At 38.7% G+C, this 25,693-nt stretch overlaps 1 protein-coding gene across 2 annotated transcripts in view; it reads left to right on the plus strand.

The window, feature by feature from the left end:
• Positions 1-23,932, plus strand: part of ERI1 (exoribonuclease 1) — a 50,220-nt gene extending 26,288 nt beyond the window's left edge. Inside the window, exon 7 of one of the 2 annotated variants that reach the window (XM_037831277.1) lies at positions 21,147-23,931. In XM_037831277.1, the coding sequence (XP_037687205.1) occupies positions 21,147-21,389 (243 nt within the window). In that variant the 3' untranslated portion in view covers positions 21,390-23,931. Of the gene's footprint in view, positions 1-21,146 lie in introns of both variants that reach the window. The other variant, XM_037831278.1, reaches the window with a different exon arrangement.
• The last annotated feature ends 1,761 nt before the right edge of the window (positions 23,933-25,693 follow it).

The raw sequence follows: 25,693 nt of genomic DNA on the forward strand, positions 1-25,693 counted from the left end.
TTGGTTCCTTCCTAAAATTTCTGTCTCTTTACATAGACACTTATATTGTTCATTAGTTGTTTTCCTGATACCCTGTAGTTCTTTCTCTGTACTTCCCTTCATCTCCTTATGCATTTTTAAGATCATTTTTTTTTAAAAACTTTGTTCGGTATGTCCACATTCTTGTTCATTGGTGTTTTCTGTATTTCTGTCATCTTCCATTGGATGGGCCATCATTTCCCATTTCTTTGTCTTCTACTCTTGTTGCGCACTGTACATTTTAATATTTTAAAAGTTCACTTTGGTATTTACTCCCTGGAATGTTCATTTCCTGGTTTTGTAACCAGCTGGTGAGAAGACAGATTTTCTTGAGCTTCAGTTCGCTTCTCAGGAAGGTCTTCCCTAGGTGTTAGTTGTTTTGGAGTCTCCCTGTTGAAAGGAGTTTGGTTGTTCCCTCTTTTTCCCAGGGTACAAACCTCCCTCTCCCGGGTATCTGAAGCTGGCAGGCCTTTGTCCCAGATTGTCTGCCTTTTCATTGTCTCACACTGCTTTTGCCTGGAAGACAAATTCTGGGAGGAGGATCATCCTGGGGAAGACTTTACCTATTTGGTCTTTCCCAGCCAAAACAGGGCCAGGGTACCACAAAGGGGGTACAGACCAGTTCCCAAGAGTCCTGTGGAGGGGGTTAGGAAGGGCAGCAAAAAACTCCAATGGTTCCCCAAAGCTGTGCTTTCCTGTCCTGCCCAGCAAATGCAGCCTTTAGCTAATTTTCCCTGCAGCTCTGAGGATGCCTGCATGTTTAAATCTCCACCACCACTGCCCCTGTCTGGGGTGGAGTTGAAACAATTGCTGCCACTTCCCTTGTCCCAGGTGGGTTTGAAACAGTGGCCTCTGCTGCCTTGTCCAGGGCAGGTTGAAACAGTAGCTGCCCTCAGAGCTGGGACCAAGCAATCAGAATTTGCTTACCGAAAGACTTGATCAATAATCAGCCATGCCCACCCCTGTTCTTGGGGAAGAGGATTTTTAAGTCCCTTGCTGTCAATAGTTGCGAACCAGGGACTGGACTTTGTGGCAGCCTGCCCTGAGAGTGGGGGTTGGACGTCTTTAGCTACTGCACAGAGACAGCAAATTACAGTTCTTTACCTTAATTTATCAGCCTCTTCCCTCTCTTCCCTGCATGCTATATAGAGTTCTTCTGGCCTCTGGAGTTTCAAAATAGTTGTTTCAGACAGTTTCTACCTATTTAATAGTTCTTGTGGTGGAAGGACTGAGTCCTGGTATTCTCTACTCTGCCATAGTTCCCAGAAGTTCCCTACTCACATCATTATGCTTGCTGGTACTGTTAGGTTCTTACTGTCTTGTGACTTTTCCTTCTATGGACAATAAGTTTTATGGACAATAACTTGCTTTCTGAGCGTTTTCACTAAATGTGAATTTTTTAAAATTTAATTTTATTGATATATATTTACATGCCAGTCATCTAAAGTGTACAATCAGTTGTTCACAGTACCATCATATAGTTGTGCATTCATCACCCCAATCTGTTTTTTGAACATTTTCCTTGTACCAGAAAAAATGAAAATAGGAATAAAAAATAAAAGTAAAGAAGAACACTCAAAACACCCCCTCTACCCTATTTTTTATTTAGTTTTTTTGTCCCAATTTTTCTACTCATCCATCCATAACACTGGATAAAGGGAGTGTGAGCCACAAGTCTTTCACAGTCACTGTCACCCCTTGTAAGCTGCATTGCTATATAATCGTCTTCAAGAATCAGGGCTACTGGGTTGCAGTTTGATAGTTTCAGGTATTTACTTCTAGCTATTCCAATGTGTTAAAACCTAAAAAGGGTTATCTATATAGTGCATAAGAATGCCCACCAGAGTGACCTCGTGGCTCCATTTGGAATCTCTCAGCCACTGAGACTTGATTTCGTTTCTAAATGTGAGTTGTTTTACAGGAGCTTTACTTTGTTGATTTGGTGATTCCAATTGCTTTTTAAAATAATCAGTTCATTTGCTTGTCATTTAGTTATAATTTGTAGTTAAGTATCTTTTTAGTTTTGCTGGAGTTATCACTGCATTTTTTTTTTTTAATTTTGAAATAAATTCAAAGTTATATGAACAGTTGCAAAAACAATACTAGCCCCATACACAGAATTCCATCACACCCTGACCCCCCTCCCCTGATAGCTCAATCCACCAACTATAACATGCTGTCACATTGCTATTTCTTTCCCTCCCTCTCTATCATACATCATCTATTGCTCTGTCTTCTGAACATATGAGAGTTAGCTGCATGCATCCTTGAACACACACTATAATTCACGTATACACTTCCCATGAACAAGAACATTCTTTTATACAATCCCATTAAGCGCAGCTAAGAAGTACAAGAGATTCAACAATGATACAAAGCTTGCATTCTGTATTTCCTTTTCCTGATGTCTCGACTGTGTCCCTTTGAGCCACCTGTCCTCCATCCTCCAATCCCATCCAAGTTCATCCTTAGCATTCAATTGTCATCTAGTTAGACTGTCTTTTTTTTTTTCAGTTGTGGAAACATATATACAGCCTAAATCTGCCCATTCCACCCCCTCCCTAGCCTTCCATTAGTGGGATTAATCACATTTAGAATGTTGTAATGCTTTTTCCCACCATCCATTACTAGAACTTTCCCTTCACCTCAAACAGTAACCCTAGACTCATTTCTTAACTCCCCATTGCCCCTTCCCCCATTTCTCTTAACCCATACTCTACTTTTCATCTCTATGGTTATATTCTCTGATAATTTCTTTGTGTTTACTGTGGGGCTTAAAATTAACCTCTTAAATCCATAACAATCTTGTTTTTCTTTGATACCACCTTCACTTCAATAGGACACATAAACTATGTTCCTATACTCCTCCATTCCCCCACCTTTATATAGTTGTCTAAAATTACATATTTTACATTGAGTTCAAAACCACTGATTTGTCCTTAGAGTTTGTGTATCTTATATCATGTAGGAAGTAAATAGTGGAGTTACAGTTCAAAAATTATTGACTTCTATTTGTATTCCATTGTGGTTGGAGAATGTGCTTTGAGTATATTCAATTTTTTTTTTTTTTTTTTTTTTTTTAATTTCTTGAGGCTTGTTTTATGTTCCAGCTTATGGTCCCTTCTGGAGAAAGATCTGTGATCACTAGAGAAAAATGAGTGTCCTGGTGATTTGGGATGTAAGGTACTATATATGTCTGTTAAAATTCTCTATATCTCTTTCTCCTTTCCCTGTCTCTTCGCCGGCAGGGCCCCCCTCAGAATCTGAAGTAGGGCAGGTCTTTCATCAGCAAAGTCTCTCATGATTTGTTTGTCTGTGAAAAATTTAAACTCTCCCTCAAATTTGAAGGAGAGTTTTGCTGGATAAACTATTCTTGTTTGGAAATTTTTCTCTCTCAGAATTTTAAATATGTCATGCCACTGCTTTCTAGCCTCCATGGTGGCCGCTAAGTAGTCACTACTTATTCTTACGTTGTTTCCTTTGTATGTGGTGAATTGCTTTTCTCTTGCTGCTTTCAGAACTTGCTCCTTCTTTCAGTATTTGACAGTCTGATCAGAATATGTCTTGGAGTGGGTTTATTTGGATTTATTCTATTTGGAGTTTGCTGGGCATTTATGCTTTGTGTATTTATATTGTGTAGAAGGTTGGGGAAGTTTTCCCCAACAATTTCTTTGAATAGTCTTTCTAGACCTTTACCCTTCTCTTCCCCTTCTGGGACACCAATGAGTCTTAAGTTTGGACGTTTTATTTTATCTATCGTATCCCTGAGATCCATTTCGATTTTTTTCTCCATTCTTTCTTTTGTTCTTTCATTTTCTGTTCTGTGGGGTTCTAGGACACTGAGATGTTGTTCAGCTTCCTCTAGTCTTGTATTGTGAATATCCAGAGTCTTTTTAATTTGGCCAGCAGTTTCTTTTATTTCCATAAGATCTTCTGTTTTTTTATTTACTCTTGCTATGTCTTCTTTATGCTCTTCTAGGGTCTTCTTTATGTAGCTTATATCCTGGGCCATGGTCTTCTTTATGTCCTTTAAATCCTTTGCCATGTTTTCGTTCCTCTATTATAGTTCTTTGATTAATTTTGCGAGGTACTGTGTATCTTCCAATATTTTAATTTGTGTGTTTGGAGTTGGATTTTCCATATCTTCTGGTTTTTTCATATGCATTAAGATTTTCTGTTGTTTTTGGCCTCTTGGCATTTGTTTTGCTTGATAGAGTTCTTTCAAGTTGTAAAAAAGAAAAAGGGATATCGATCTAATATTTCAGAAACAGTTTGGTGACGTACACTTTCTCTAACTAACCAGCAGATGGCGTCTGTAAGTCACCTATATCCGTCAAGTCAGTTCTCAACCTTGTTCCCGCGGTGTGTGGGGAAATGATTCTTGTGGGTTCAGTTGGAGAACTCAGTTTCGGTGTGTTGCTGGAGCCGTTTGCCCTGAATGTGGGGCATGTGTATGGGTGGCCAGGGAGGAAGGACAGTTTTAATGTTCAAATCTCCCAGGATCCCGGAGATTCAAGGCTGCCACAAGAGTCTAAGCCTGCATTTCAGTTCAGCCCCAGATCCTCTCTCTTGCTAATCCACAAACCACTGGACTTGGCCTAGCGTCCCTGGGTTCTCCAAGTGGGTCTCCCCTCCTAGCTGCGATCCTCCAGGAGCTCAGTCGAAGGAATGCTGTGCTACGTCACCAGTGCGCGCCATCCCTCAAGGGAAGCCCCGGGCCACCAGGCCGTGCAGTAGCACGCTCTCAGACTGAAGCAAAAATGGCGGAACGGGGCATCTCAGCCCCCTCCTCCTCACACAGTTCCTCCTTCCCAGCTCCGGGACAACTGGCGGGGCTCTGGGCTGTGGGCACGGCCCCAGGCAGGAGTTTATCCAGCCCTCTGGGGGGCCAGCTGCTAGCCGCGGGGTTTCTTTCTGCTTCCGGCTCTCCCCTCCATTCCCCCGTACCCAAGGGTATCTGCTGCGGGTTATCTTCCCAGCTAGACACTGAGAGGCCGGCCCAGCCCCCTCTTGCTGTGTTTTACTGTGTGGTTCCCACAATCGCAGCTGTGGCCACTCCTGGGTCCCCTCCCCCCTTTTTTTTAAAAAAAAAAAAAAGAGCCAGCTGGTCTCCAAACGCTGAACCCTGGCTTCCCCAGACCGCCGCGTGGCTGCCGGTCTTCCAGCCAGCTTACTCATTTCAGAATGCCGACTCCTGGTTTCACCAAGTATATGGCCCCTCTGGAGCTAGGAGCCCTCGTCCAGCTGGCACATCATGGGTCACTTTCTGGTTTTTAGCTAGTGTTTTTCATGGAGGCATTTTTTTCGCCTTGTCTCAGCTAGCCACCATCTTAGTTTCTTCCATCACTGCATTTTTAAGTTATTTGCTTCAAACAGTGCACAGTGGAACCCAGCAATTGGATTACCAATAAGGGTTGGTGAGAACATGGAGAAATTTGAACCCTCATACATTGCTGGTGAGAACATAAAATAGTACATCCTCTTTGGAAAACAGTTTGGCAGTTCCTGAAAAAGTTAAACATGGAGTTATCCCGTGATCTAGTAATTCCATTCCTAGGTATATATACAAGAGAAATGAAAACCTATGTCCTCACAAAAAGTTGTATGTGAATGTTCATAGCAACATTATTCATATTAGCTAAGAAGTGGAAACAGGACAGATGTTTGTCAGTTGATGAATGGATAAATAAAATGTGGTATATCCATACAATGAAATATTATTCATTACTAAAAAGAAATGAAGTACTGTTACATACTACAACATAGATGACCCTTGAAAGCATTATGTTAACTGAAAGATACCAGTCCTGACAAACTACAAATTATATCATTTTATTTACATGAAATGTCCAGAATAGGCAAATCTATAAAGACAGAAAGTAGACTAGTAGTTGCCAGGATATGCGGAGGGGGATGGGATTAGATAGGAAATGGGCAGTGATTGCTAATGGGTATGGAGTTTCTTTTAGGGTGGATGAAAATGGAAAATATTCTAAAATTAGATTGTGGCGATGATTGCATAACCCTATGAATATACTAAAAAACATCGAGTTGTATAGTGTAAGTGAGTTAATTGTATGGTATATGAATTACATTTCAAGTTGTTAAAAAAAACTGAAGGGCATAATATATAACTAAATATGAAAAGTGAACTTCATAACAGTTCACTTCAAACCCTACCAACATTTAGAACAATAGCAAAGCAGCAGGAGGGCAGCCAAATTGTAGTGCATAAAAATTCTGTCTTTAGAAAGAAAGTTTCTCTCTGGTTTTCTTTTGCACTGATAGATCTTGTCCACTCCTGTAAGTCAATCAGCCATGTATAAGAAGTGGGTTGGGATTATAATTCTAGAGAGAGAAAGTAATATCATTCAGCCTATCATTTTCTCCTTCTGCATAGTACAGTACCCATAAATTTTCAGCAGCCTATGTTATTCAAACACTGAAGATGAACTCAACCAAATGAATCCGGTTATACTGTGCACTGATATTCCCCTATTGACATTTTGCAGGTTCCACAGAACCCCACTTGAGGAACCTTGCATTAGGAGGTAAACATGTTTGGTTGTCTCTTTTTGTCAGTTAGTAGCCACTGATGACCAATGACTATCCATTAATTCATTAAGGGTTGCAAAATGGTGATATTCCAATTATATCATTCTTTTTTCATTCATTAGCTGGAATACTTTTTTTTTTTTTTTTGCATTTTTATTGAGATATATTCAATGCAATTCAAACCATCCAAGGTATACAATCACTGGCTCACAGTATCATCACATAGTTGTGCATGAATTCCCACGATCAGTTTTATCCGGCTCACTTTTTTTTCCCTACTATTTTTTAATTGAAATATATTCACATACTATACAATCATCCAAAGTGTACAACAGTTGTTCACAGTCTCATCATATAGTTGTGCATTTATCACCACAGTCAATTTTTGAACATTTTCTTGACTCCAAAAAATAAAGAATAAAAATATAAGTAAAAGAATACCCAAAACATCTCATACCCCTCCTTCCCCATATTAGTCATTTACTTTTTGTCCCCATTTTTCTACTCGTTTGTCTATCTATACACTGGGTAAAGGGAGTGTGAGCCATAAGGTTTTCACAATCATGTGGTCATACCATATAAGCCACGTAGTTATACCCTCCCCTTCAAGAGTCAAGGATACTGGATTGCAGTTCAACAGTTTCTGATATTTCCTTCTAACTATTCTGGTAAACTAAAAACTAAAGAGGGATATCTGTATCATGCATAAGAGTTACCTTCAGAGTGACCTCTTGAATCCATTTGAAATCTCTTAGCCACTGAAATTTTATTTTATTCATTTCTCTTCCCCCTTTTGGTCCAGAGGGCTCTCTCAATCACATAATGCTGGGTCCAGGCTCATCCCTGGGAGTCACAACCCATTTTGTCAGGGAGATTTATATCCCCAGGAGTTATGTCCCATGTAGGGGGGAGGGCAGTGAGTTTACTGCCGAGTTGGCTTAGAGAGAGAGGCCACATCTGAGCAACAAAAGAGGTTCTCTGGGGGTTACTCTTAGGCACAATTATGAGCATGCTTAGCCTCTCCTTTGAGTAACAAGCTTCGTAAGGGCAAGCCTCAAGATCGAGGTCTCAGCCTACTAAGCCAGTAGTCCCCAGTAATATCAGTATTTCCCCAGTCGGGGAGGTTTAAGATTTCTGCATTTTCCCCCGGACCCTCAAGGGGGTTTTGCAAATACTTTTTATTCTCTGCCCAAATTACTCTGGGTTGTATCAGGGCTTCATGCTAACCTGTGCAAACCAACAGGATCTCATTCTCTAGTCAAGATTCCATGTAATTACAGTATTTGAGTAAACTGACCATATATGTTAAATTATATAGTGTTACAGAAAATAAACATCTCTTCCTTTTGTCCCACACAGAAGCCAGTTTTAAAACACAGTTAATATCATCTTCTACCCTTTAGTCTGATATACCCCAATTTCAAACAAGTCCGTTTCGTTATATCTCCAATCAAAGTCTGATCTCCTTTCAGCCTCTTTAACAGTTGATTCATGGGGCAATGCCAACACTCATAGCTGCCAAATTCCAGCTTCAAGTCCCAGGCACCACATAGACACCTGAAGCTCTGGGGACTGATCGTGTCACACACAAACAGCTCAGAATCTCAAACTTGAGGAATAGCTGTTAAAACTCATGAATAGATGTGACTGCTGTAAAAGCTTACAATCTAGGAACCTTTACATAAGCCTTCCCGTGATAACCCATGCTTCCAGATTCAATTCTCAGAGTTTGTACATTATTATTAGCCCATATTAGTGAGGCATTATAATGTTTGTCTTTTCATTTCTGGCTTATTCACTCCACGTACTGTCCTCATGGTCCATTCACCTAGTTGCATACCTCACAACTTCATTCCTTCTTGCTGTTCCCACATGCAAAAACATTCTTACATTTGTGCATTTAGTCACACTCATTGACCACTCTATGTTTCCCTAAGTATTTATACAGTCCCAGTCTTTATCTTCTGTCTTTTCTTCTGGTGTCATACATGGCCCTAACCTTCTTCTTTTAACTGTGTTCAGAGTCATCTTTTTTCCGTATACTTACAGTATTGTGCTACATCACGCAGTCTTGTGCTATTCATTTCTGGATCTATGCAATCAATCCTGTAGAACATTCTATACTCCTTCAACATCAAATGCCCAATCTGTACCCTCTTTTGATATCTTCATTTCTACACTCTTCTCCAAACCTCTCTCTCCTGTCCTTTCCTGTCTCTCTGAGCACTCTCTTTAGTATTTCCTGTAAGAGGAGGTCTCCTGTTCATGAACTCTCTCAGGGTCTGTTTATCTGTCAATATTTAAACTCTCCCTCATTTTTGAAGGATGGTTTTGCCAGATATAGGATGCTTGGTTGGCAGTTTTTCTTTTTCAGTATCTTGAATATATCATATCACTGCCTTCTCACCTCCATGGTTTCTGCTGAGAGATCTGCAGTTAGTCTTATTCAGCTTCCCTTGTATGTGATGGATTGCTTTGCTCTTGCTGCTTTCAAAATTCTCTTTTTGTCTTTTACATTTGAAAACCTGATTAGTAAGTGTTTTGGAATAGGTCTATTTGGGTCAGTTCTGTTTGGGGTACACTGTGCTTCTTGGACCTGTAATTTTATGTCTTTCTTAAGAGTTGGGAAATTTTCATTGATTATTTCCTCTATTATTCCTTCTGCCACTTTTTCTTTTCTTCTGGAACACCTGGGACACCTGCAACACGTATATTTATCCGCTTCATGTTGTCATTCATTTCCCTGAGATCCTGCTCATATTTTTCCATTCTTTTCCATATGTGTTCCTTTGTATGTAGGATTTCAGATGTCCTGTCCTCCAGCTTACTGATCCTTTCTTCTGCCTCTCTAAGTCTGCTGTTGTATGTCTCCATTGTGTTTTTCATCTCTTCTACTGTGCCTTTCATTCCCATAAGTTCTGCCATTTGTTTTTTCAAGTTTATGAATTCTTCCTATTGATCACCCAGTGTCGTCTTTATATCCTTCATCTCTTTTGTCACATTCTCTCTCAACTCGTTGATTTAAAAGATTTGCTTGAACGTCTATAATTAGTTGTTTCAACTCCTGAATCTCAGTTGAGGTGTTAGTTTCTTCCTTTGACTGGCCATATCTTCCTGTTTTCTGATGTGGCTTGTGATTTTTTGCTGTCTAGGCTTCTGGTTTTCTTGATTGGTTTATTCTGGAGGTTGTTTTCTCCCTTTTGCCTGAGGTTTTCTTGTTGGTTGACTTTGATCTCCCTCTTTTCTTTGTTTCTCTCCCTGGCCAGTTGTCAGATTGGCTCTGCCCAAGTCTTCCTCCCAAATCAGGCACCCATTGTGGCCTTCCACAGTGTTGGGAGGCAGACACTGGGTACTCCAGCACTTTCACTGTGTGTGCTAATACAAATCTGCTGGCTTCCAGTGGTGCTCTATTTTCCACCAGCTAGCAAGACCTGGGTTTGTTTTGGTGTCCTGCTTTAACAATTGGGTCTTCCCTATTTCTCAGCCATAACAGGGCTGGGTTTCCCTACAGGATATGTAGACCAGCTTCTGTGCTGTCAAGAAAGGTCTGAAGCATCTTTTTTTTTTTTTTTTTTTTTTTTTATTAAATTCAGTTTTATTGAAATACATTCACACACCATACAATCATCCATGATATACAATCCACTGTCCACAGTATGATAACAGTTATGCGTTCATCACCACAATCTATCTCTGAACATTTTCCTTACATCAGAAAGAACCAGAACAAGAATAAAAAATAAAAGTGAAAAAAGAACACCCAAATCATCCCCCATCCCACCCCATTTGTCCTTTAGTTTTTATCCCCATTTTTCTACTCATCCATACACTAGATAAAGGGGGTGTGATCCACAAGGTCTTCACAATCACACTGTCACCCCTTGTAATCTGCATTATTATATAATTGTCTTCAGGAGTCCAGACTGCTGGGTTGGAGTTTGATAGTTTCAGGTATTTACTTCTAGCTATTCCAATGCATTAAAACCTAAGAGGTGTTATCTATGTAGTGCATAAGAATGTCCACCAGCGTGACCTCTCTACTCCATTTGAAATCTCTCAGCCACTGAAACTATTTCGTCTCATTTTGCATCCCCCTTTTGGTCAAGAAGATACTCTCATTCTCATGATGCCAGGTCCACATTCATCCCCGGGAGTCATATTCTGCATTGCCAGGGAGATTTACACCCCTGGCAGTCGGGTCCCACGTAGAGGTAGGGCAGCAAGTTCACCTGTCGAGATGGCTCAGTTAGAGAGAGAGAGGGGGCCACATCTGAGCAACAAAGAGGTACTCAGGGGGAGACTCTTAGGTACCATTACATGCAAGTTTAGACTCTTCCTTTGTGAAGCATCTTTTGAAAAGTATTTAACTTCCCTTGCACTTTCTGGACTGGCCAGCAGATGGTGCTGTTTGGTAACTTAATCATCCACAGAGGCTGCTTTGCCTCTGAGCACAGGCTTTGTATGTCCCAGCGAGACTGAAATTGTAGATTCCTATGCCCTCACTTTGCCGGCCAAAATCTGGCTTGATGTGGGGCCCCACCTATGGAAAAGTGCTGTCTCAGCTGACCCAGCACTCCAGATGTCTCCAAGCAAGGAAATGGCTGCCAGCTGCTGCTTCCCTCGAGGGTGGGGAAGGGCTTTCAGACCTAGAGCTGGGAAGAGTTTCTGTCCACGTTTTCTGTCTCTTTGTCCCTCAATAATCTGGGCCTTGAAATGTCCTCCACTGCCCACTGGGTCTTCAGATATTCAGTGTATGTTTCATTGCTGTGAGAGATTTTAAAATCTATGTTCCTGGTGCGGGGGGTTCTAGTCTGCTGTTTCTGTGCCTTTCCCACCCAGAGACCAAGGGAGGGGGGAGGGGAGAGGACTGGCTGGTCTGGGATGGAAAATTCCTACCTGTTATTTCTTCTCTTTCTTCAATTTGACATTTGCAGGGTCTTTTTCCAGTCTATATCCTCCTCCAGAGTTTCAGACAATTCAGAATTGTCCTTTTTTCGTTGAATCTCTGGAGAGGAGTTTTCAGTAGCTGTTTACATTGCCATGTTGCTGACTTCACTCTAGGCAGAATACTTTTACAAAGGAAACATTCCCTCTTCTAGAATTTGATTACATAGTGTTCACTAGTGGATACCAATTTGCTTTTATTAAGGTAGAGTTTTGAAATACATTAAATTAATTTGATGTATTGCAATCCATCTTTGGCAAGTAGAAGCCTCTTTAACTGTGGGTTTGTTTGTTTTTTTCCCCATTTCTCTAATTTCTCTAGCCCATTATTCTAGACAGTTGTGTGGTGCCTTTTGATGAATATAAATCTTATTTTAGTATTGTTGAATTTATTACTGTTTTCCTTTATGCTTTTTGTGTCTTAAATCCTTTCTTACCTCAAGATCATAAAGTTATTTTCCTTTGTTGTTTTCTAAACCTTTATAATTTTGCCTTTTACATTTAAGTTATTAATCTACCTGGAGTTGATTTTTTCTGTCTGTGTTTGAAGGGCCCAATTACTGTTATTTAAACATGGCTAACCAATTGTCCCAGACCTTTTATTGAAAATAGCATCCTTATAAAACTGTTTCATATTGTACATCTCCAGATATGTGTATGTCTGTCCTGAATTCCTCTATTTCACTGATCTATTCATCCTTGAGCCAATACCATAATGTACTAGTTACTAGAGCCTTATCAGTCTTGATATCTGGTGGAGTCAGGCATTTTTAGGTGGGGTTTCTTGAGTCTGTGGATTGATACATTTTTCAGTTCTGGAAAATTCTCAGCCATTGTGTCTTCAAATATTGCCTCTATCTCCCACATCTTTTAGCATCTTTTCTGAATGTTCTTTTTTTTTTTCTTCTTGTGGATTTTTTTTTTTTTAATTTTGTTTTGAAATAAATTCAAACTTACAGAAACAGTTGCAAAAACAATACAAACCCCATACACAGAACTCCAGCATACCTGTACCCCCTTCCTCGATCCACCCACTTTAACATTCTGTCACACCACCATTTCTTTCTTTCCCTCCCTCCCTAGCTATCATCCATCATCTATTGCTCTGTCTTCTGAACATAGTAGAGCAGACTGCACACATCCTTGAACAAACAATATAAATCACATATACATTTCCCATGAACAAGAACATTCTTTTATGCAATCCCATTAAGTGCAGCTAAGAAGTTCAAGAAATTCAACATTGATTCAAAGCTTAGATTCTTTATTTCTTTTTTCTTATGTCCCAACTGTGTCCCTTTGCACCTCCTCTCCTCCATCCTCAAATCCCATCCAGGATCATCCTTGGCATTTGATTGTCATAATCTATTTAGACTGTCTTTTTATTTATTTATTTATTTTTAATTGTGGAAACATATACAGCCTAAATCTTCCCATTCCAACCCCTCCCTGGCATTCCATTAGTGGGATTAATCACATTTAGAATGTTGCAATGCTATCACCTTCCCACCATCCATTACTAGAAATTTCCCTTCACCCCAAACAGAAATCCTACACTCATTTCTTAACTCCCTGTTGCCCCTTCCCCCACTTCTTGTAACCCAGACTCTACTTTTCTTCTCTATGGTCATATTCTCTGATACTTTCTTTGTGTTTACCATGGGGCTTAAATTTAACCTCTTAAATTTATAACAATCTTGTTTTCTTTGATACCAGCTTAACTTCAATAGGACACGTAGACTATGTTCCTATACTCCTCCATTCCCCCACCTTTATGTAGTTCTTGTCAAAAATTACATATTTTACATTGAGTCCAAAACTACTGATTTATCATTACAGTTTATGTATTTTAGATCCTGTAGGAAGTAAAGAGTGGAGTTACAAATCAAAAATTAACAGTAGCATTGGTATTTATATTTACCTTGTGATCTTTACTGGATATCTTTATTTCTTCGTGTGGTTTCAGTCAGTTGTTTAGTGTCCCTTCCTTTCAGCCTGCTTAGTTCCCTTTAGCATTTCTTATAGGACTGATCTACTGGTGATGAAGTCCCTCAGCTTTTGATTATCCAGGAATGTTTTCATCTCCCCCTCATTTTTACCTGCCAGGTGTTTATGAATTTTCTAAGTCTCTGATGGTTATTGACTTCTATTTGTATTCCACTGTGGTCAGAAAATGTGCTTTGAATATATTGAATTTTTTTTTTTTTAATTTATTGAGGCTTGTTTTATGTCCCAGCATATGGTCTATTCTGGAGAAAGATCCATGATTACTAGAGAAGAATGTGTGTCCTGGTGATTTGGGATGTAATGTTCTATATATTTCTGTTAAATTTCTCTATATCTGTCTCTCCTTTCTTTGTTTCTCTGTCGGTAGGGCTCCCTTTAGTATGTGAAGTAGGGCAAGTCTTTTATTAGCAAAATCTCTCAGCATTTGTTTGTCTGTGAAAAATTTAAGCTCTCCCTCAAATTTGAAGGAGAGTTTTGCTGGATAAAGTATTCTTGGTTGGAAATTTTTCTCTCTCAGAATTTTAAATATGTCATGCCACTGCCTTCTCGTCTTCATGGTGGCTGCTGAGTAGTCACAACTTAGTCTTATGTTGTTTCCTTTGTATGTGGTGAATTGCTTTTCTCTTGCTGCTTTCAGAACTTTCTCCTTCTCTTCAATATTTGACAGTCTGATCAGAATACGTCTTGGAGTGGGTTTATTTGGATTTATTCTATTTGGAGTTTGCTGGGCATTTATGCTTTGTGTATTTATATTGTATAGATGGTTTGGGAAGTTTTCCCCAACAATTTCTTTGAATAGTCTTTCTAGACCTTTACCCTTCTCTTCCCCTTCTGGGACACCAATGAGTCTTAAGTTTGGATGTTTTATTTTATCTATTGTATCCCTGAGATCCATTTTGATTTTTTCAATTTTTTTCCCCATTCTTTCTTTTGTTCTTTCATTTTCCGTTTTGTGGTCCTCGAGGACGCTGAGTCGTTCAGCTTCCTCTAATCTTGTATTATGAGTATCCAGAGTCTTTTTAATTTGGCCAACAGTTTCTTTTATTTCCATAAGATCTTCTATTTTTTTATTTACTCTTGCAATTTCTTCTTTATGCTCTTCTAGGGTCTTCTTTATGTCCTTTATATCCTGTGCCATACTCTTGTTGTTTGACTTTAGTTCTTTGATTAATTGAGCCAAGTAGTGTGTGTGTCTCTTCTGATCTTTTGATTTGGGTGTTTGGGATTGGGTTCTTCATATCGTCTGGTTTTATCATATGCTTTAAGATTTTCTGTTGTTTTTGGCCTCTTGGCATTTGCTTTACTTGATAGGGTTCTTATAGGATATAAAAAATACCGATCTCTAATTTGTCAGAGCTACAGCTTGGTGGCGTACGCTTTCCTCAACTAGCCAGCAGATGGCATCCGCAAGCCACCTATTCCCCTCAAGTCAGTTCTCCCCAACTTTGTCTTTGTGGTGTGTGGGGATCTGATTCTTGTGGGGTTTAATTGGTGGACTAAATTTGGGTGTGCTGTTGGTGCTGTCCACCCTGAATAAGGGGTGTGTGTCTGAGTGGTTAATAATCAAACCTCCCAGGTGTTCCCAGAGATTTAAGGCTGTTGCAAGAATCTAAGCCTTCATTTCAGTCTTGCCACAGATTGTCTCTGCTGCTGACCCACAAGTCCTTGGTACTGGCGTAGGGTCCCTGGGGTTTCCAAGCGGGTCCCTCTTCCCAGCTGTGATCTTCCAGCACCTCGGCTGAGGGAAGGCCGGGCCATGTCACACGTGCGCTCCGGCACTCCAGGGAAGCCCTGGGCCGTGCAGGGGCGTTCCCAGCCTGCTATATAAAGATGGTTGAATGGGGAGTGTTAATTTCCCCCTTTTCGTGCTGCTCTGCCTTCCCAGCTCCGGGACAGTTAGCTGTAGGTGCACTAAGGTCACTGTCCACAGCTGATATTGTTGCGTGTATGTGGTGCTGTGGGAAACACTCCCTGTCACACTGGTTTTCTTGGTGTGGCTCTGGGCTATGGCTCCAGCCCTGGGCAGGAATGTTCCCAGCCTGCCGGGGAGATGGCTGCAAGGGGTGCGGTTTCTTTATCCTTTTGGGTCCCCTCTGCCCCCCTGGCCGCGAGACAGTCAGCAGCGGGTGTGGGTAGGGCTATCCTCCATGCCAGACACCAAAAGGTTGGCAGAGCCCACTCCTGCCGTGCTTCACTGTGTGGTTCTCACCATCGTAACCACAGCCGCTCCCGGGGTTTTTTTTTTTTTTAAAGAACTAGTCTGTTTCCAAACGCCAACCCACGGTTTCCCCACACTGCAGTGCGGCTGCTGGACTTTCAGCTGGCTTACTCACTTGTTTCAGAACACAGACTCCCGGTTTCACCAAATGCACGGTCCCCGTGGATTTAGCAGACCTTGTCTGGCTGGTGCATCACTGGAACTGGTGTTCTGGGTCACTTTCTGGCTTTTATTTAGTATTTTTCATGAAGGTGTTTTTTTGCCCTGTCTCACCTAGCTGCCATCTTAGGTTCTCCCTCTTTCTTTTATCTGCATGATTTAATCTGGATCATTCTGATCAATTCCATTCATTGATTTTCTCTTCTTCTTTGTCTAATAAGCTGTTAAACTTGTGCATTGAGATTACTTTTAACTCTTTATTTAAGTAGTTTTAACGAAGCCAGTATAACTGGTTTTATAATTTTCTGTGTATATTAGAGAGAATACTAGTGTGAAGAGTGATTTGAGAATTTTTCACTGGTGGATATTTTCCTTTTTACTCTCTGGGTTAAGTAATTTATTTTACTAAATCTTTTGGGTGGTGGTATGCATTATTCTTCCTGATTCAAAAGAAAGGAATAGTAATACTTAGAAGTTAAATCAAGTTTTGCTGTTTAAGATTAGGACCTTTGAGAATGACAGTTGCATTTTTAGTTCCTGTTGTATACGGTTGTGAAAGGTGCCTTCTCAGTAACAAGGGCTGTATTTTTAGACAAAGCAAAACTGATTTAGGAGGGGGTGGATGATCAAGATGACAGAGTGAGAGGCTTCAGGGCTCTGTTGCCCTGCAGAAGCTTTGAACTGGAAGAAACATCTTTCTCAAATCCAGAAAACACTTAAGGACTGCAGTAGTAGGGTGAGTGCTAAATCAAGAAAAAGGCCACTTTTTTAAAAGCAGTAAGGTCTTCTGGCACCATGGCTGGCCCTTTTCCCATCTGTCACTGGCTTGGCACAGAGCTGACCCTCACTCCTAGTGGATCCCTGATCCCAGCTCTAGTAGGAGCAGAATAACCCTTTTGCACATACCGTGAGCATGTATGTCTGGTTCACTCTGCCTGATGGGGACCTGAGTGACTCGTGGTCCTTGAACTTGCCCTGTGTGTAGAAGAAGGCAGCTCACCAAGTTCTCCTACAGAACACTGTGGGAGAATAGTAAAGTGGCTGTCTAGGGCAAGTGATTGCCGGCTGTAGGACATAAACAGTATAGTGCCCAGGACCCTGAGGACACTGTTTCCCAAGGAAGAGGGGACATTTGTATCTGTGTAAATGGGGGAGTTCCTCAAGCCAAACATGCATGCCCAATATAAGATACAAAAGGGCACAAAAAAGGCAGAAAAGCCACTAAACTTTGGCCTGGAGTTCTCTAAACCTGAGCACTTGCACAGGTCAATCTCAAAAGACTTTTTTTTTTTTAAATTCAGTTTTATTGAAATACATTCACACACCATATAGTCATCCATGGTATGCAATCCACTGTTCACAGTATCGAAGACTTTTTATTAGCTCCTGGAAAATTGTCCTAACACTAGCTGGATACAAGCTTAAGGAACAGATACCTCAGAGTCTAAATTCCAGTGATAACACATTAAGTAATCAAAATGTCCAGGTTTCAGTGGTGAAGCAAAGCCTACTTACAACTATGCCTAAGAGTCACTCCTAGAGAACCTCTTGTTGCTCAGATGTTAAGCCAATTCTGCAAATTAACTCAGTACCCTCCCCACAACATGGGACATGTTACCCAGGGATGAGCCTGTCCTTCGCATCATGGGATTGAGAATGACTTCTTCTCCAAAAGGGGAAAGAGAAATGAAACAAAATAAAGTGTAAGTGGCTAAGAGATTTCAAATAGAGTCAAGAGATCATTCTGGAAGTTATTCTTATGCATTATATAGATATTCCTTTTAGTTTCTAGTGTATTAGAATAGCTAGAAGAAGGAAATACCTGAAACTTAATTCTTGATGATGATCATGTAACCATATAGCTTTTATTGTGTGACCATGTGATTGTGAAAATCTTATGACTGACACTCCCAGATCCACTGTATGGGCAGATGAGTAATAAAATAAAGTCAAAAAATACATAAATAATAGGCAAGAATAAAGGATATGGGATGTTTTGGGTGTTCTTTTTTATTTTTGTTTTTAAAATTTTATTATTATTGTTTTGCATAGTGAAAATGTCCTAAAATTGATTGTGATGAATGCACAACTATATGATGATACTGTGAGCAACTGATTTTATACTTTGGATGGATTATATAGTATGTGACTATATCTCAATAAAATTGCATTTTAAAAAAATGTCCAGGTTTCAACAAGAGATTAGTAAACACACAAAGAAACAGGAAGCAATTGTTCAGTCAAAGGAGAAGATTAAAATTTTATAACCATCAATGAGGAGGGTCAGACCTGGGACATTCCAGATGAAGACTTTAAAATGGTCCTAAATAAGTTCAAAGTGCTAAAAGAAAATATGAACAAAGAACTAAAGAAAATGAGGAAAACAGTAGAGGAACACAAAGAGAATATAAATAGATGGAAATTATGAAAAGGAACTAAATAGAACTGAGGACCATAGTAGCCCAAAATTTAAAATTCCCTAGAGGGTCAACAGTAGATTGGAGCTGGCAGAAGGAATTGGTGAATTCAAAGATAAGACAATTGAAATTGTCTGTTCTGAGGAACAGAAAGAAAGATGAAAAAAGTGAACAGAACCTGAGAAACCGATGGGATACTGTCAAGTATATCGTTGCATTATGGGAGCCACAGGGAGGAGAAGAGAGAGCGAAGGGGGCAGAGAGAGTATTCAAAGAAAAATGGCTGAAGATTTCCCAAACTGAATGAAAGAAGTTAATACACACATCCAAGGTGTGCAACAAATAAATTCCAAACAGAATAAACCCAGGTAGATCATACTGTGCCATGTTGTAATCAGACTGTCAAATGCCAAAGATTAACAGAGAATTCTGAAAGCTGCAAGAGAGAAGCAATGTGTCACATGCAAGGAACCCTCATTACGACTAAGTGCTGATATCTTATCAGGAACAACAGAGGCAGGAAGACAATAGAGACATATTTAGAGTACTGACAGCAGAAATTGCCAACCAAGAATTCTGTATTCAGTGAAACTGTCTTTCAAAAATGAGGAGAGATTAAGACATTTCCAGATAAACAAAAGCTGAGGAAGTTCCTCACCACCAGAGCAACCCTACAAGAGATGGTAAAGGGAGTTCTGCAGGTTGAAAAGAAAGCATACTAGACAACTGACCAAAGCCTGAAAAAATAAAGATCACCAGTAAAGCTAATGACATGGGTAAATATAAATACCAGTACTGTTGTATTTCTGATTTGTGACTCCACTTTTTACTTCCTATAGGATCTAAAACGCAAATGTATGAAATGTAATGATAAATCAATGGTGTTGGACTCATAATGTATAAATACGCAGTTTCTGACAAGAAGTACATAAGTGGGGGGACAAAGCGGTATAGGAGCATAGTTTATGAGATGATACTGAAGTAAAGTTGGTATCAAAGAAAAAGAGGTTGTTAAAGATTTGGTATGTTAAATTTAAGCTCCATGTTAACCACAAAGAAAATATCAGAGAATATTCAAACTCACAGAGACAGAAAATAGAGTACTAGTTACCAGGAGTGGGGGGTAGGGGCCATAGGAAGTTAAAGCAAAATAGGGTTTCTGTTTGGGGTGGAGGGAAAGTTCTAGCAATGGATTATGGTGAGGGTACTACAACATTGTGAATGTGATTAATCCCATTGAGTAGGTTGTTTGGGAGGGTTTTGGATGGGAAGATTTAACTTGTATATATCTTTCCACAATTTAAAAGAAAAAAAAAAAGAAACTAAAGAGACAATGACAAATGCAATACCTGATAGCTGGATGGTATCTAAGAATAGAGAACAGGCTCAAAAGGACATTGGGACGTAAGAAAAAATTGGAATATAGAATGTAAGCTCTAATCAATGTTAAATTTCTTGAACTTGGTAACTGCACTTAATTTAAGTGAATATCCTTGTTCGTGGGAAATGTATATAAATGTGTTCAAGGATTATATTTGCAACCTGCTTTCAAAAGATAGGTCAGTAGATAGATAAGTAAATAGATAGGATGATACAGCAAATGTGGCAAAATGTTAAAATTGGTGGATCTGGGTTTCTTGGAATACACATATGTTCAGTTGTTTTTATGGGGCTTGTATTACTGAAATTACAATTTGAATTGTAAGTTTGAAATTTTTTCAAAATACAAAAGGTTTTTGAAAAGGTTAGTAGGAAGTACAGTAACTTCCTATCATGCTGCTTTCCCTATCCAGAATATTTGAGAACTGAGTAACAGAAGACTTTCTCACAATGGAAGCCAGTCTCACAGTGTAGGTATCAGAGACTTTTTCCTCTTAAATTTCACCCACTTTGAATAAACTTGTTTACCCATTATCCTACCTATTTATTTCCAGTAGTAGGAAGTTGGGAGTTGCCAATAAGGGCTACAAGAGGAAGATAAAGCTTTGAGAATAAAAACAGATAATAAAAGTTGTTTTGAAAAGCACATTTACTAGGTGGTATTTAGTGCAAGGTCCCGAGTGCATTGTAGTATTACAGCTTAAGATAATTGTTGATGTTCATCTTTGTGCCTTCACCTCATTATCTTTGTGATTCTCCCAGAAACTCAGTGAGTTAACACTGCAGTTGAAGTGTTTTTACAGATGAAGACTGAGCCTCAAAGACTTGTAGGTGACATCGCTATAGATACTACAAAATATAAAACGTAAAACTTCCTGTTAGGGATATGTAGAAAAAAAAAAACAGTGGTTCTGACAGTTGGGAGGAGCATATTGAAATTTGGGGCATATGTGAGATTTTTGTATTTTTCAAAATAGACCAGGTGTTTAAATGGTTTGAAAATACCACGCTATATTATCTTGCATCCTTGATCTTCATTCCCTTTAGTCATCTAGAAAGGCTACATATTTTAGGGTATATCTGTCTAAGTAGTCAATGAACAAGTAATACATTACAGAAAAGCACCATGCAAAAGAATTAGTATGGGTTATAAAGGTGGTTTTGCAATTTAATAAATGATTTGTTAGATTATGAAACTCTGCAAAGTTTTAGATGTCTGAGGATCTCTGACTGTTCCTATGTGTTTTCAACTAAAACTCAAAGATTTTTTAAAGCTCTGAAAGTCTGAGTTGTCTGTTTGCTTCATTTGACTAAGAGTATTATCCTTTGCCTAACTTTATTAACCAGTACTGCTAATTTTTAGTTTCTTATTTTTTACTTAACTGGTTTGTACTGTAGTTTAGTGAATAGTAAAGAATTATTTACTAAGCTGCTTGTTTATTTTTCAGGTTCCTAGAGGCCAAACCAAATTGACTGTAATGCTTGAAAAACTTGGAATGAATTATGATGGGCGGCCTCACAGTGGTCTTGATGACTCTAAGAATATTGCCCGAATAGCAGTTCGAATGCTTCAGGATGGATGTGAACTCCGAATTAATGAGAAAATGCATGCAGGACAGCTAATGAGTGTGTCCTCTTCCATACCAATAGAGGGCACTCCAGCTCCACAAATGCCACATTCTAGAAAATAACAGCATTTTTGTCCCTGGATCATTCACTCTAACTGGAGTTACTACAAAGAGGTAGTAGATGTATGCTCATTGAATTAGTCCTGCAGTCCAAAATTCAAGCACCTTAAACATTTCAAATCTTATAACAGTATAGAAGTAGACAAATATATATATGTATGTGAACAGCTTTTATGGGAAGGGCATACTGAATTCTTTGTCACCAGCACTTTTGATATGGGCAGTACTTGTTGCACAGTAACAGTTCCTGCTTAGAATTGTATTTTATAATTTAAGGTGTCCAGGATGTGTTCTTTTTGGTTTTAAAATGCAAGGTTTTAGTTAGCTATCCTCTTGAATGTCATATCTTATTGATGTTAAAATATATAATGTATTTTACATTAACATCATTAGATAACAATCATTTCTTAAAATACAGAAGATTGTAAGGCAGGCTTTATCTAGCCTGTTGGTTTTAAGATTATCGTCCTTTTGATTTTTGAAGTTTATATGTGAAGTTCAGCTATATGTGATGAATTTCATAAAGTACTTGGTACACATATCTACCTACATTTCTTTTCAACTCATAACTGGAAGACATGAAAAATTATAGGGGTTTTGTTAAAAATTCAGTTACTGATGAAATTAATGAATAGAAGAAAATACTAAGGAATATCACAAGGGCTGTATGTAGCTTGAACTTTATAATACATAGATAAATCAATGAGGTTTTTTATTTTATTTTTTTATTTTTTGGTTCCCCTATTTCTTATATATATTAGTCCCAATTCTTAAATCTTAAGAGACCATGCTTTGAAGCAGACATAAAATGAAGGGCCACCACTTAATTTCGCATTTGTATTCAATATTATGAATGAGGTTAATAAAGTCAAATAATGCTTTCTACCATATCTTATGTATTTATTACTAAAAATAAAAGTACTCTTGGCCATCAATGCAATTAGTCAAAAAAATACTTGTTTAGTCTGATTTTACATAGTAAGTGACCAATAAATGTTGAAAAGTTAGTTCTTAACTAAGTCTAAAAAAAAATGCATTTATGGGGCTGACGAAGTAAAACTTCTTAACTAGAGGCTAAAAATATGTATTTTCACAATTAAATTTCCCTCCATAGCTTTCATGGAACAATTTCTTTGACATTGCTTACTTCTTTTCTTTTACCATCTAATAATTGTGATGCTACTTTATTTTAATGATTTATATGTTACCATCAAGTGAATTTCATAGAGGTTTTCCAACCTTGATCTATAGGAGAATAGTAGGAAAGTAGGCATTTTTTCTTGGCATGAGAGTTCTCTACACGGTGCTATGGGTTTCAAACACGAATGAATGAATTTCTTCCTTTGACTAGTAGTTGTGCAGTCAGCATAATAAAGAATAATGTGCATAACAGAAGACAGAAGAGAATATGATATCCTTAGAAAAACCAGTATAGATTACATTAAAACAGTGAAAATCTAGTTGTTTCAGGTTTATACAGTAAACTCTTGGTGGAATGAGAGGGATATATTCTAAGAATTTTGGGAGTCCCAAATAGCACTATATAATATACTGTAAAGTATTACTGAAAATTTTTAAGAATTTCCTTCAAATCCTTAATGAGTTATATCAGAGCAGAGGAGCAAATCACTGTTGAGAGCTGGATGCCAGGTCAACTAGGCACGCTCCTTAGGTGATTTTTCCGCATAGCTACTTACAGTATGATTTAAATTCATGGCTTAGCCAAATTGTGATTACCTGTCACCGGCTTCCAGAGTTGCTCATCAATAGTTGAAACTGCAATTGTGAAATCTGAGGATGACAAGGAAATATGGCACTGCCTCCCTCCCTTTCTGTTTTGTTTTATAAAATCAAGCTGCTAATTTCTTTTGTCTATTTTTCTTTTTGCCAAGTACTGACAAGTTCATTTTGTGTTTCTTTTTAAGACCTTCAACATTGTAAGTTCTCAGTATCCTGTTAACTCAACCCAATATTTTATCTGGTGGTGCTTTACCTGTCCCAACTAATTTTAAATCAGAGACTCTGGTTGAGTCTCCACCCTCCTCCTGCCTTTTCCCACCATTTTCCTCCCCCCAAATGTCATTTTCCTTCTGTCAAATGGACTGTTTGGAGATTGTGCTGAGACCAGTCTGGCCTGTTTTGATGAATTGACCGTAAACATCAGAAGTACTGCTTCTACTCTTTGATTTACATTGTGTTGTCTTTCAGGTTTGCAGTACTGATAATTATTGCAAGGAAAATGCTTAAGACAAATGCTGTTCTAGTATGCCAATCAAGGCAATATTAGTGATATTTTAATCTTGTTAATTTTTATAAATAACCCTTTTTTTTTTTCATTCATCAGCTCTGTTAGTTTCCTTTTCTTCTCCTTTCCAATTGCTCTGACATATTGGATTTCTGCTTTTTTATGTCAGATCCAGTGTTTAGAGCCAGCTGAAGCTCTGTATTTTGTCCTTTAAAAATTTGTTTTGTGTCTTTTAGGCAAACTATTTAAAACATTTTCTCTGAAAAAGGTCTTTTTCTGAAGTATCTTTTTTCTAAAAGATAGACCTATTATTTAACCTGCCTCCAGGAGACCAGTTTCTACCTGCATTGAAATGAAAACCTGTCATAGGAGCCACTAATATGTTACCTATTAAAAGGAAGATGGTATCTTTGCAGACTAGTTTAAATGGTCATTTTTCTTAAGATGGATCCAGTTTATTTGTTCTCCTTAATATACTATCCTGAGTGTTATCCCAGAAATGATAATACAAGACAGAATAATTTGGAGGAGAGGAAAGGAGCTGGTAGTGCAATTACTGGGATGAGGAAGAAGCATGAGTGGTCAAGATAATAAGGCACATTGGCCTAGGCTGTAGGTAAGGTTGCCAAAGAAACTACCAGCCTCATACATGAACCTGCTTATGTGCATTGTAGAAGTCTGATTGGACATACTATATTTTGAAGGAAGACCTTCAGTTTCTAAGCTACTGTGGAGAAGTATGAGCTCCTTGAGAGCATGGAGTGTGACTTCTACATCTTTGATTCCAACAGTGTGTGCTACAATGTTTTGCACATAGTTTTCTGCTATTAGATATTTTTTTTTCTCTTAGAAGTCTCATCTTTCCCCTGCCCCATCAACCTGTATTTCAAGTCTGTCCTTCCCCACAAAGCTTCCAAAGCCCATAAACTAGTTAATCTAGAGCAGAGGCCCATAAACCCAGGGAGCCAAATCCTGTCCTTCCCGTTTTTGTGTGGCCTGTAAGGTAAGGATGGTTTTTACTCTTCTAAATGATATGAAATATTAAGATTTTTACTTTTTTCAGACACATGAAAATTATATGACATCAAATTTCAATTTCCATAAGTAAAGTTTTATTGGGACACAGCCACTATGCTCATTTGTTTACGGAGTATCTCTGGTGGCTTTTGTGCTATAACAGCTGAGTTGAGTAGTTGCAACAGAGAACCTCTGGCCAGCAAAGTTGAAAATATTACTATCTGGCCCTTTACAAAAAAAAGTGTGCAGACCCCTGATCTAGAGAAACATATAAATTCCACCAATGAAAAATAAATCAATTGTGGTAACATGAGAACCTAGAGCTGAATATTAAGGTACAACAAGATTGTTTATTGAGCACCATAAATCCATTGTTTAGTAAGAATCCTGAGGTAGACCTCAGATCAGAAAATTGAGGTACAGAGAAGTTATTAACTTGCCAAAGTATATAATAAGTAGTGAATTTTATTACTAATAAATGATTGTGGGGGCATATAGTATGATCAATAGCAGGTTAAAAATGCTAGTTCTTTTTTACTTATTATTTAATTGACCAAGAGGACAAATTAGGAGAAAGCTTATGATATTCTACCTGCTAGTGTATCAACATCTTAGGTGGTGATGATGATGGGCTGGAGATTGGACCTTCCCCTTCGAATATTCATTGTTGCTTGCTGACCCCACTCCCTCAAACATAAATCCGGTTTCTTTTCACATTTATTTTTGTTCAGTGGGACCATGATTATCACAGTCACATAGGCTTGAAACCTTAGAGTTACTCATGGCTTCCCCTTTTAACACAATGTCCTTTGATTATTTTTCAGTCACATTATCCTTACTCCAGTCTCTGCTTTCACTCTGCCTTTTTTTTTTTTTTTTTTTTTTAACCCAGGCTGTCGCTTTTTCTTGCTTTCTTTTCCTTATTTATTAACGCATAAAAATCTTCTTAAAATGTGGTTTTGCACATTGATCTTAGAAACCTTCGTAATTCTCTTTGGATAAAATCCAGCTTTCACTTAGCATTTCAGACGTCGAGAGTCTGGTT

Source organism: Choloepus didactylus, chromosome 3 (assembly GCF_015220235.1).
Source record: "Choloepus didactylus isolate mChoDid1 chromosome 3, mChoDid1.pri, whole genome shotgun sequence".
In the NCBI taxonomy this organism is placed as follows: Eukaryota; Metazoa; Chordata; class Mammalia; order Pilosa; family Megalonychidae; genus Choloepus; species Choloepus didactylus.